General features: G+C 44.1%; 1 protein-coding gene across 1 annotated transcript in view; it reads right to left on the bottom strand.

The window, feature by feature from the left end:
* Positions 1-4,734, bottom strand: part of CHSY3 (chondroitin sulfate synthase 3) — a 129,294-nt gene extending 124,560 nt beyond the window's left edge. The window contains exons 1-2 of the mRNA XM_054986950.1: positions 3,963-4,734; positions 416-699 (exon numbers count right to left, since the gene is read on the bottom strand). Coding sequence (XP_054842925.1) covers positions 416-699; positions 3,963-4,734 — 1,056 coding nt within the window. The remainder of the gene's footprint in view (positions 1-415; positions 700-3,962) is intronic.
* Between the last annotated feature and the right edge of the window lie 7,897 nt (positions 4,735-12,631).

The raw sequence follows: 12,631 nt of genomic DNA, 5'->3' as shown, positions 1-12,631 counted from the left end.
AATTACATTTTCTTGCCTCATTAGTATGTATGTATTTTACTTCTCAGTTATATAACTCTGTTGGCACAGGCTGGGGGAGGGGTGTGATGTTCCATGCTTTTTTTTTTTGGTGGGCTCTACATAGTTCCAGACCCAGAAATGTCTGCTAAGGCTGTGTTTTTGCTTTTAGCACATACTGCACTTAATGTGGCTGTCAGTATTCCATCACAAAGGTCCAATTACATTTGGTTGTATTAGCATAGTAAAAGCCAAACAGGACTCAGAAAATGCCAGCAACATTCACTATCCGTGCTGAAATTCTGCACTGACAGAGTATTTCTAGCAGTAGCCTGTACTTACTAAATCACAAGAACTTCATTAAATAATTTATATTTTTGCATATAAAATCATTGCCAATTAATACATTATTTCTTACCTCATAAGACCAAACACACTGAGTTCCACCAAACCGCCGAACGCACCGGCCTACTTCTACATCCTCATGAGTAGTGTACATTTCACGAAGACATTCACCTATGTGTGGTACCATCCTCCTAAGAACTTCACGGCTGAAGATCATCCCAGGTCCTCCCATGCAAAAATTCTCTCCTGGCTCAAGAGCCAGTTTTCCAAGTTCTTCGGTATTTCCTAGTCCTGTCTGCCCCAAATAGAGAGGTTTACTGCTGTTCAGTGACCTTAGGAATTCCTCTAATTTTTCCCCTAAAAGAAAGAGAGAATAATATTAATACCATGCTATGACCACTTTGTCTTCCCACATTACAGTTTAAACTATTAACACTACAAATCACTTTCCCTAAAACCTGTCTCTGCTCCAACAAATAACAAAAAAGCACACAAAGGGATGTAAGGAGGTTCATAAGCCTTGAAATATTTCTGCACATCTGCACAATATGCACATGGTCCAGAATTCCCTATAAACTGAGCAAATTAGTGCAGAACTTTGGATATGTCCATCTCTTAATTTCATTCAATTGGAATTAAATTAAATTCTTTTGATTTCAGTGAATTTATTTTGAGGTAAGTATGTCATTGTTAATTAAAACATCTATTTCCCCCCCTAACTGCTGCTTATAACAATAAAAATGCAAGAAATTAAACTATAGCTGTATATTTATCAAGTAGATGCTATTATAATCAACAGAATTTAATTGCCAGTGAAGGTGTTTAGAAATGGGACATTAAATTTAAAAAGAAAGTAAACAGTATATTGGAGAATTTATAGACTTCTTGATTCCTTTGAAGACTGGTGCATTGCAGAATATTATTTTTAATATTAAGGAAGTTGTCTGTAACAACTGGTGTCTTTGGATTTGGAAGTACATTCACATTCACATCAAAACCCATCAAACAAATTCAACTAGGCTCAGATGAGAGGGTGGAAACGTACATTGAGGTACACATCACAGATGTACGTATAGGGTTGCTTATATACACAGATTTCTATTGATGATTGATGGGAGAGAACACTTCCAAATCCATGGAAAGAGTGTGACAAGAAGGGTGGGCAAACTTGATTAGTATATTTAAATTCATAGGAAAGAATAAAAACTGAGAAAACTGTAATTAAACAACCAAAGTTGTTTCCAAGCCAAATTTTATATTAGAAGGATACAGGAAGACAACATGTAAAAATACCTGAATGCATACAAAGGGTAAGATAAGGATGGACTGCCACCCCTAGGCTGGAGAGCTGAGTGATGAAAGAAGCTAAAGTGTAGTATACTGAATATTATAGTGGAATTCCCAGAAAACCGAATGTAGTATCTCTGCAGTTGCTCTTTTAAATTGAATTCATGGGTAAGATATGGTAAGATCTTTTTTTTCCAGGTGAGGCCAAATAGTCAATAATCCTGTTAAGCAAATTCAGATATTGTTCAGTTTTACAACACTTTGTTAAACCTGCTTTAGCTTCCGGCCTATTCTGGTCCAAACTTACAGTTCTATTGATAATATGAAATATTCAACATATCACTTATTAAATTATATAGTTCTTCTGAGCTTGCACTCAAGTTCAAAGGGAGTGGAAGTATGGAGAACCAGAAGTCAAACCTTCTGGCCTAGAAACTTTAGATACCTGAAGAGCTGGCTGGGATTACTTAGCAATGAAGGAACTGTACTCACTAAATGTTCTGTGTTGCTAATCCTTTTCATAGATTCAGTTTCTAGGACTGAAAGTCTGGCTCAAACAAGACAGAGTTCATGGAGGTCATCATCAATGTTTTCAAAAGAAAAATAAAATAAAATTGTAATGTTTAAGTTTGATCCTGGCGGAAGCTGGGTTCACATAGCCAGCTCAAGGTTGACTCAGCCTTCCATCCTTCTGAGGTCAGTAAAATGAGTACCCAGTTTCCTGGGGGTAAAGTGTAGATGACTGGGGAAGGCAATGACAAACCACCCCGTAAAGTCTGCCAAAACGTCGTGATGCGATGTCCTCCCATGGGTCAGTAATGACTCGGTGCTTGCACAGGGGACTGCCTTAACCTTTTTTTTTAAGTATATCAGGTAACAAATTAAAGAACTGAAATAAATCCTTGTTTATTTACATTCACTGCATACCTATTTTTCTTTTTAAAAGACTTACAATACTTTTAGAGTTTGACAAACTTCAATCAAAAGCATATTTAAAAAATCATTAAGAATGCCATTGTCGTCCACTAGAGCCAAATTGTCTTTACTCATATACAGGTCTCCTTCCAGCTGGTCTCAGATATTGCAAATGAGCAGAACTATTTTTTTAGTTATACAAATATATAACAATTATACAGTTATGTTATAATACTAATATTTGTGCCATGAAAACTTACGATCATGCCGAATGTAATCAACAAAATCCAAAGGAAATCTGTGGAATAAACTGATATTCTGTTGACTATCTGTGCCATCCTAAGCAGAGTTGCACCTAAATCCATTGAAATTATCATTCCATAAGTTATTGTTTAATAGGTTACTAATGAAGCCATCCATGGCACAATTACACCCTTCTAAGCCTACTGACTTCAACAGACAGGGGTAACTCTGCTTAGGGTGACACTGTTAGGAATCTACAATTTTTTGTCCTTGGGCATTTAAAGCAGAGGCAAACACTTCTAACTCACTAATCCTATCAAGAAGAAATTTACCATTGTTTCCTACTCCTTAAGTGTGGAAGGAATTGCTTATGTTAATGAATATGTTACTTCTGAAGCACAACCTCTCTGCAGTAATCTAGTCCAACCACAGAGGAACTAGACATTTCTCTCTTTGGTGTAGGCTATAACATCTCAGGCAGTTATAAACAATTAGCGCGAGTACCACTGCCCTTGTAACCTGATCTGGATTTTTGGAATAGGGCACATGAAAATTCAATTAGTAGTGGGTGGGGGGAGAGGGAAGAGAAGAGATGAAGGAACTGCTAGCTCTCACTCTTCTTTAACTTGGTAAGCAGATAAAAGGCACACTGACTGGTGTAACTTTCCAAGAAACTTGCCCAGGTAATCAGTGACAGAAGACTGAGAGAAGCAGGTGAGATTTCAAAGTCCTTATTCAGAGAGCTCATTTTGTCAGTTTTCTCTTAGCCTTCCAAAGTAAACACCACACATGGGACAGATTCTAGTCTTGCCCACTTGTAGCTTACAAGCGGGAAGCCCATTACATTGTGTACAAAGGGGTTTGATGCCTGCAGGTGATTGTAACCTTAAAAAGATTTCCATAGGACAGTCCCAGGACACCACTAAGTATGAAAAAGATGACAGCCCTTAGGTTTCTAAACAAAAAGTGCTGAGAGTCCAACCAAGAAGTCCTGCTCAGCTGGCTGGTCCCTGCAACTCCTGTAATCCCACAGATGCACAGATACACTACTTCAGCAGCTAGGCAAAATACACTCTATACATGCTCAGAATTGGTTCCCTTTATTACTACTTTGTCCAGCGCAGAGCTAAACAGCAGTAACAACAGATGTGGAGGCCAAGGGCAGCTTCGCTCACCTTTGATATAGACATCGTCGTCTGCCCGCATGAACCACTCGTAGGTGTCCAAATAGTGGTCGTGCATATACTTGAGCATCATAAAGGATTTCTTCTGCGGCGGGTAGGAGTCGTCCACCCCGGGCAAAGCGATGACCGGCAACGGAGGTTCTCCCGGCAAAGCAGGCGGAGGGATGGAGCCCTGGCTGGAAAAGAACTCCACGCGGCCGGAGATGGAGCTCGCCCAGGTTCGCTGCGCCGCCAGCGCGCGGCTGCTTAGGTACTTCTGGGCAGTCATGACCCCCACGTAGAGGAAGCGGCGGTCCTTGGCGCAGCCCGGGGCGCCCGCATCGTCTCCGCTCCCATTGTGGCTGCTGCCGTGGCGGCGGCCGGCGCCTTCTTCCTCCTCCTCCTCCTCTTCCTCCTGCGGGTCTCCTTCTCCACCCGCTGCAATTGGAGGACTGGGCACGGGCTCGTCCTCCGCAGCGGGGGGCGGCGGCGGAGGCTCTCGTTCCCACCGGCTGCTTCTAACGCTGGCGCCTCCGAGCCCTCCAGCTGCCGCTACCGCCTCAGGCTGCAGCTGCCTCTTGCCCCCGGGCAGCCCAGCCGCCCGGCCGTAGTAAGAACAGAGGCTGCTGCCGCCCCCGCCGCTGGAAAAGCCGCCGCTGCTCCCGCGCCTTTTCCTCTCGTTCAGTTCAGCCACTTTGGGGGCGATAAGCCAGGAGGCAACGGTGAAGCCGAGCACGAGCCCCAACACCACGCTGAGCCAGGGGCGCCGGGAGCGCGCTGCCATGGTGGTGAGCACGGGACGGGGTCTGCTCACCAGGAGACGCCCACCGAGCTGCTGGTCCCGCCGCCTCCGTCCCCCCTTCGTCACACTTCCAGACCCGAGACCGCCTTTGCGAGGCGTGGTCGTCGCGCGCTGCAGCGGCTTCGAGCTGTTGCTCGGAGTGAAACTTCTCGCCCGGCGGCGGCTGGAAAAGGAGCGGCCCTCGCGCTCTCAGGCTTCCCGGGCAGCACCTTGTCAACGCCGCACGGCTGGTCCCGCCCCGCTCCGCCCCCTGCTCAGCCCCCTCCACGCAAGAGCGGCAGAAGGGAGAAGCAGCCGCCGCCACCGCCGCGCGAACCGACGAAGCAACCGCCGCTCGCCGCTCATCTCGCGCCCTCAGTGCCGCCGGCGGCTTCTGAGCGCCTCACTCAGGAAACAGTCGCAGCAGCAGCAGCAGCAGCAGCAGAAGTCCACACCGGGGCCGCTGCAGGAAAGCGGAGGGAACCGCGGAGCAGCAGACTCCGCCTGAATAGCCTCTCCGGAAGGAACCTCTTTTTTCCATGGGCCGCCCCCTTCCCCCGCTCCTCCAACTCTTGCTTTCTTTAAGATTGCCCTCCACGCACAGCCCAGAAGAACTCCCCCGTTCTTGCTTTATCGTCCTCGTTGTCCGCCTCTTTGTTTCGTCAATAACTTCGGGCGGGGAAGACGAATTTTCTTCCCCTGTAATTGGATGGGAGACCTCCAATGAAGACCAGGGTTACAGAGGCAGGCAATGGCAAGCCGCTTCTGTTAGTCTCTTACCATGAAAACCCCGCTAGGGGACGCCATAAGTCAGCTATGATTTGAGGGCAGGATTTCATTTACATTTTAAAACTATGGAGAGGGGGAATGCTAGGATGGGGCAGGAGGAAAAACTATTCATTTGCATAATTTGAGAAAATCGCTACATTGTTTTATCCAACCCTGGGGGAGAGTGAATCATTAGGAAAAAAATGACATGGTCTCTAAAACTCTCCAGGAGAAGAAGAACGTGTATCATGAAAAAAAGACAGACTAGAAGACTAATGTTATAATGTACAGTTGGAGGTACTTCAGCATAGCGGAGGTACAGTTGCCTAGCCTTTGGGTACATTATTAACACTATCTATTTATATTTATATAATTTCAACTATAGTAGCCCTCCCCCCGCCCCAGTATTCAGGGATTTTTTTGTTGGATAAGGTGCTGAGAAATTTCTTTTAAGGAATTTCCACCCCATCCTGTAGGGGACTATAATTCAAAGGCTTTCCTGGAAAGAAGAAATGGCTGTTACTTAGTTTGAGTCTATTGTGAATATGCCTTCTGGGCTTAAAGGGAACCAAGGATCAGCTCCAGAACCTGTTTGCAAAGGGACCAGTCTTGGAGTACGTGAAGTAACAATATTACAAGGCAATGCTCTATAGATACCTTAAAGAGAATGAATTTATTGTGGCATATGCTTTTGTGAGACAGAGCCCTCTATCAGGTGCAAGCATAATGAAGTGCTTCTGACATATGCACACAGCTTTTTGCCTCAGTGCCGAGTATTCACACCTACTGGGATGCGCATCAGAGGGCAGAAGGTGTGTGTGTGGGGGGGGGAGACCTATCAGCCTGCCCACACATAACAGGAGATCAGTAAACTAGAAGCTTTGGCTTCCAGCCTTTGTAGCTTTCTTTTTAGAAACAAGTTGCTGAATGGACCTGCAGATCACAAGCAGAAAGAATATAACAGGTTGGATCCCACACAAGATCTCCACTGATTAAAGAAGGGATTTCCATCAGTGAATCAAAACTTCTCTGCCTCCCACTGTATACCCAAATGCCCCCTGAAATGCTGCTTCTGAGGAACAAGGGACTCCCAGGAACAGCATGAGCTGAGGAGGTCTGAAGTGGGAGAGAGGGAACTGGCTAAAATCTATACCCTTCTGTCAGTGGAAATTTTCTACTGGAGCCAACCTAAGAGCCACAAGTATTTCACTAGGAGAAATGAGCACACTGACAATCTGTTCTTTAACTTAAAGAGTGATGCCCCAAAAGCTCTCTTGTGTGTCCACTACATTACTTTAAATTCCATTGGCCCTCAAAGCAGGGTACTGCCAGCAGATCTCAAATCCTGGGCAGCTTCATATGGGTGACTCAAAAGACTGAGTCTATATTTCCCAGCACTTTTTGTTCCCTCACACCTGATGTTTCCCAATAAATGTATGCAGTTTTTAAGCTCTCTCTATGTGTCAGTTGCATATGGATGATTGCATGAATGATGTAAAATTGCTGCTATAAAAGAACTGGAATAGATCCAGAAGCCTTAAAATCGGGGACACAGTCCTTCAGAAAAAGAGCAACCCCCTGCAAAAGTGGCTGCTGGCTTGTTGCCAAATCAGTTTTATCTCAAATCCAGAGCACTTCCATTTTGTCTGGATTGCCTTTTAGTTTGTTTGCCCATATCCATTTCTTTACTATCTCCAAGCTCCAGTTCTAGGGTTCTATTGCTTTCCTGAAAATAAATAGAAAGGCAAGCGTGGATAACATCTTCTGGTAACTGCACTCTGGCTGATTTTCTCCCAGTGATAGATATGCTACAACAATTTTTAAAAAATCACTCTGCTTTTCTGGAAAAAAAAATGACTCCCAAAGCAGCTTTCAGCTATTTAAAATCCAGAAATAAATAGCATAGAATTTAAAAGGTTGTCAGGGAAGCGGCGTCTATTTTTTATTTATTTTAAAACAACTGTATCCCAATTCTTAAAGGGCTTACTACTGTAGACATAGCAGAACGATATCTGGTTTCTTCTTCTTGTCACACTGGTCTCAGGAATGGCAGTTAGTAATTGGGAAGAGGGAATATCTGGCAGCGGGAGAAATAACATGCAGGATAAATGAACATGATATGCTATTGCCTATAAAACTTTAGTTGGTGTGAAAAAGGTCTTACCCAGTCTGAGTCTTGGGTTCTGACAGGCTAGGCCAGCAGGTGAAAGTATGTTAAGAACCCTATTGATTTCAGATATACATAAACTGACCCAGGCTTCTCAGGCTCCACACAGTTTGCCTCATTTAGCAAAAATCCTTTCTCTGAGATACCAAAAGACTGACTAAAAACCTTTTCCTTTAGGTCTCTGACTAAAAACTGCAGTTCACTCTGCCCCCAGGGTACAGCTATCATCCAATCACATCTCACTCCACTCACCCATCAAGCCCGCCGCTTCTTTCCTCAGAGGCCTGCATTTTAAACTCACAGTAACAATGATTAAAAATCCCTGCATTAGCCAGCAGAAATAAAATCCAAATTAAATACATTACATGCAAAACATTACAAGGTTTCCCAGTCCCAGTGTCACCACAAACACCGTCGATCTCATGAATCTTATCTGAATTAGTGGTTTCATGTGTATGCTAGTAAAACTAGACTTATCAGCAAGTAGAGAAGAGAGGACCAGCATTTAATCCTCCTTCCTTCCCCAACTGATTTCCAAACACAGCAAGCAAGCCTCGTGTCCAAATAAACAGAACAATATGGAAGATTTGAAACCTCATGCCCTGCTTCTATATTCCAACAGATGGCCTCCCAAGTCAAGCAAAATATAAGCATTTTTTGTTTGCAGAGTAGGTGGCTAACAGAGGCTGACTCACCCTTCAGGCAAAGACAACTAGGATTCAACAAGCCGTTCACCACTTGGAACAGCTGCACCAAATGACACTTTGCAAATGCAAAGGCAGCAGAAAACAATACTGTTCATCACTGCCACTACTTAGTCTTTTAAAAATATATGTCAACATCTGTTAGCTTTAGCATAGGCTAAGCATCTACTCCTGTTCTCCAGTCTGATGTGCCTTTTCATCCCCCATTAGACTGTTGGTATAGACTTGTGTTAATGGAGCAGTAGGCAAAATTTAAACTGTCTTGATGGCTGAATTCCACAGGCCAACCAAGCTATTGACTGAGAGATGATTACACATTCAAAGAACTAGTATGGTACAATCCTTTGGGGATTACATGTTTTAAAAGAACTCTGAGCACTTAGAAAATTAGTGTATGATTGAGGAAGTTCTGTCTCAGCTTTCTACTTGATGTGCTCATTTTCTTTGTGTGAAGAGTTGTCTTTTTAAACACAACTGTATTTATATGTTTTAATGCCTATTGAGCATTTTATTGTAATCCGCCCTGAACCCTTTGTGCGGAGGGCAGACTATAAATCAAATAAATAAACAAACAAATGTAGCTACCGTATGAAGTATCACAGGTTCAGCTGTGCTGTACTGTATAATTACAATAATTGTAATCTATTCTGAGACAACATTAAGATCAATGGATAATATCATCCAGATAGGTTTGTTATTCAGTTGGCTGCATAAGTTTCTGAGACAAGGTTATCTCAAGTCTGGTTCTCAGGCCCCACGTGTCAGACTGCCAGAGTAAGAGCCAAGCTACAAGTGACACCTGACATAGGTTGGACACTTGTCAGCTTCCCTCAAGTTTTGATGGGAAATGTAGGCATCCTGGTCTTGCAGCTGTAATGGAGAGCCAAGCTGTAAAACCAGGACGCCTACATTTCCCATCAAAACTTGAAGGAAGCTGACAAGTGTCCAACCTGTGTCAGGCGTCACTTGTAGCTTGGCTCTAAGAGAGGAGGACTGTTATGCTGTCCCTTTCTCAGGTTTCAGAGGGGGACAATCAAAAAGTTAGAGACACAGAGAGGTCCAAGTTTAAGATACTAACAAACTTGAACTTCGACAGTACATCGAAACTTGAACTAGTTGTATACACTGATGCTGATTATGTAGAAGACTTGAAAACCAGAGAATCCACCAGTGGACATGCTTTCTTCTATGGAGGAGGAATGAAAAACTGGTCTAGCAAGAAGCAAGAAACAGTTGCTCACTCTACCATTGAAGCGGAATACAACCCTTTCCACACCAGTTCATTTCACCACTTCATTCCCTAAACTGTATCGATTTATTTGCAATCCTCCACACCCTATTTTATGCCATTAGTAATGGGTCCTTTTTTCCTTGACTTTTTAAAAAAGCCGTTTTCCAGTCAGCACTTTCCCCTGGCATAATCTATATGCCAGATTTTAGTGTTCAGCACTCTTCTGCCCCTCTCCCAGCCCCTGCCAGTCTACTTCTTTGTGTTTGGTCACTCTCATCTATCCGGCCACTCTCTCCATCCCTCTCCCTCCTCTCTCCCCTCCTCCTTTTTTTCTCCCCCCCCCCTAAATCCAATGTTGAATTGCAGGAGGTGCAGGACTCCCATAGCTTTCATTGTTTTAATCACTCGTTTTTCCATGTTTGTAGGGGTTGGAATATTGTATAGGGTGAAAACAGAGCCTGACTCAGATAAACAAAGAGGGACTAAGATTGAGAAATTCTGGGTATAGCAACCCCTCCAGCATTCCAGCAATGCATTGATTTAGCATGTGCAAAACAAGAAAGAAAGAAAAATTAAAGAGCTGGCCCTGTAATACCACCAATGATGCCATTTCGGATGACAGCATCAGCGCTCTTCAATTTCAGTAAATAAAACGACACCACACCAGCATTTCGTAGAAGAGGTGCAGAGTGAACATGGCCAAGCCAACTGCATTGGTTTCAGTTTGACTTCTTAAAAAATGAGGAGTAAGTCTGGAGTACAGAACGAGCTGAACTCTCAACTGGACTAAGTTTTCAAGAAATAGAATAGCTATTTTGACTGCTAGCAGATCTTGGAATGGACATTCTGCTACCCAAACAGATCTACGCCCTCTGCCTCTTCACAAGTAATGCTGCTTGTTAGCCTGGCTATTTCACTGCAGCACCGTGCAGGGAGACACGAGCTGAAGGACGAGAGCACAAGGTCTCTTGACCCATGGCTCTTAGCCCGGGGTGTACAGCCAGGGAGCAGTCAGCTACACAAGTTAGAGGACACGAGAGGATAGGTGGAACATCACTATATTATGAACTGCGTCTAGGATGGGTGCAACACCTGCTCAACACTGCTTGCTCAATTATACCATTATTGTAGCCCTAGTCTGTTGTCTGTGTTGAGACCACCAGTATGTTTGATACTCCAATATGTGGTTGTGGGGTCCAATCTTGAGCTTCTTACTTACTACTTATTTGCGTGGTGAAAATGTCTGGCAAATGTACTATTCAAGTGCAATTGGGAGCTGGTTAATATGGGAGTGGGACTTGCCAAAGGCACCCAGCATCAAGCAGTAATGCTTGCTGCTTATCCAACCTCTCTAGTATCTCACCTGCTGACAATGGAGTTACTTCCACACACACCGTGCTACACTGATACTATGTAATATCAGATATGTTAGGAACAAGGTTGCATGCATTGTTGGGATGTTACAGGAAGAGAAAATTGATGTGGCTTGCCTAACAGAGACATTGCTGCAAGAAAATTACAAGGTGTGTCTATCTCAACTAACTCCCCCTAGCTATGCAGTCCTATACCAACCTCGCTATGGTAGCCAGGGCAGAGTGGTTGCTTTTATTCTTCACAAGTTCTTCAACTTCCGCAGATCTCCAGTACAAGCTATAGCTGGTAATGACTACATGTTCCTGTCTCTGGGAATTAAAGATAGACTGGGTATCCTGCTTGTTTACAAACCAACCAGCTCCCCCATAAGCACCCTAGCAGACATGGTGTTGGAGACACCTAGGCCGAATCCACACTTCCCTACCTTCCACTTTTCATACGTGATAATTGCACTGGATTCTATCCCGCAATGTCCCAGTCTGTGTTCACATCCCCTCTTTTACTGCACCAGTGTCGTGGTATACTCTGTTCACATCCCTGGGAGAATCGCGCAATACAGGGCAGGTTTAGATCGGCCGTCACCAATGATGACATCACATAGCCTTTAAAAAAATTTAATGTTAGATTTTTGCTATATCGATTTTCTGCTCAATTGCAATGGTGGGACCACACCCCCATTGATGCCTGTGATTGGTTAATGTTACTGCTCAACTACTTTTGCTATATTGATAATTTTTATTTTTATTTTTAAAAAAAAACTGGAAAGAGTCAACCTTTGCAGGCACAGTCCACTTATCAGAAATTACCTAGGCTCTCCTTCAGCAGTGAAACATTATTTACTGTAAAAAAAAAATGGCAACCTCCCCCTTGATGCCTCCACTGACTTTTTATAACACCACTTCCCAAATCGCTTGTGGGTGATCTTCATGAATGGGATTGTGCAATAGTGCTAGGAATGACCCCCCCCTCCTTTTTTAAAAAATAAACAGGACGAGGGTGCGGGCATGCCTCGGACAGAGTTGGGACCATAAGAATTGCTTGGCAAAGAGGGACGGTGTTCCGGAAAGGCAAGAAACAAGGAAGTGGGGGTGGTTAAGAGGGGGCAGTCTCTTTGGGAACCGCTTCTATTTGTTCACATCCATGGTGAGAACTGCGCAAGAGAAGCGTTTGAAAGCATGACAACCTCGTCTGAGGCGCAGCACAATGGATACAATAGAATGGCGGGATTGAGGTAAGACTATGTGAACAGCCCTCTGAGAAGCGCATAAATGGTGGGAAAATAGTGGCAAATTTGAGCCGTGCGGATTTGGCCCTAGACTTATTGTTCTGGGAGACTTCAACATCTATGCTGAGTGTTCCAAGTCAGGCATGGCTCAGGAATTTATAGCTTCCCTGGCAACCTTGGGACTCTCTCAAATAGTGTCAGGCCCTACACATGAAAGAGGCCACACGCTAGACTTAATATTTTGCACTGAGCCTTTGAGGGAAAACCTTGGGTCAGCATTGGAAATTTGGCCTGAACCATGGTCAGACCATCATCTGCTGGTCCGCGGAGTGGCCATGGGCTGCTCCGCGGCACCAAGTATAGCTAATTTGTTCATGGGACGTTTGGAGGCTCTCTTTATACAAAACCCTGCACAGAACCCTTACTTTAAA

The sequence above is a fragment of the Eublepharis macularius genome, chromosome 8, assembly GCF_028583425.1.
Source record: "Eublepharis macularius isolate TG4126 chromosome 8, MPM_Emac_v1.0, whole genome shotgun sequence".
Lineage (NCBI taxonomy): Eukaryota > Metazoa > Chordata > Lepidosauria > Squamata > Eublepharidae > Eublepharis > Eublepharis macularius.
The sequence above is the reverse complement of the archived record's forward strand: the minus strand, read 5'-3'. Positions and strand labels throughout refer to the sequence as shown.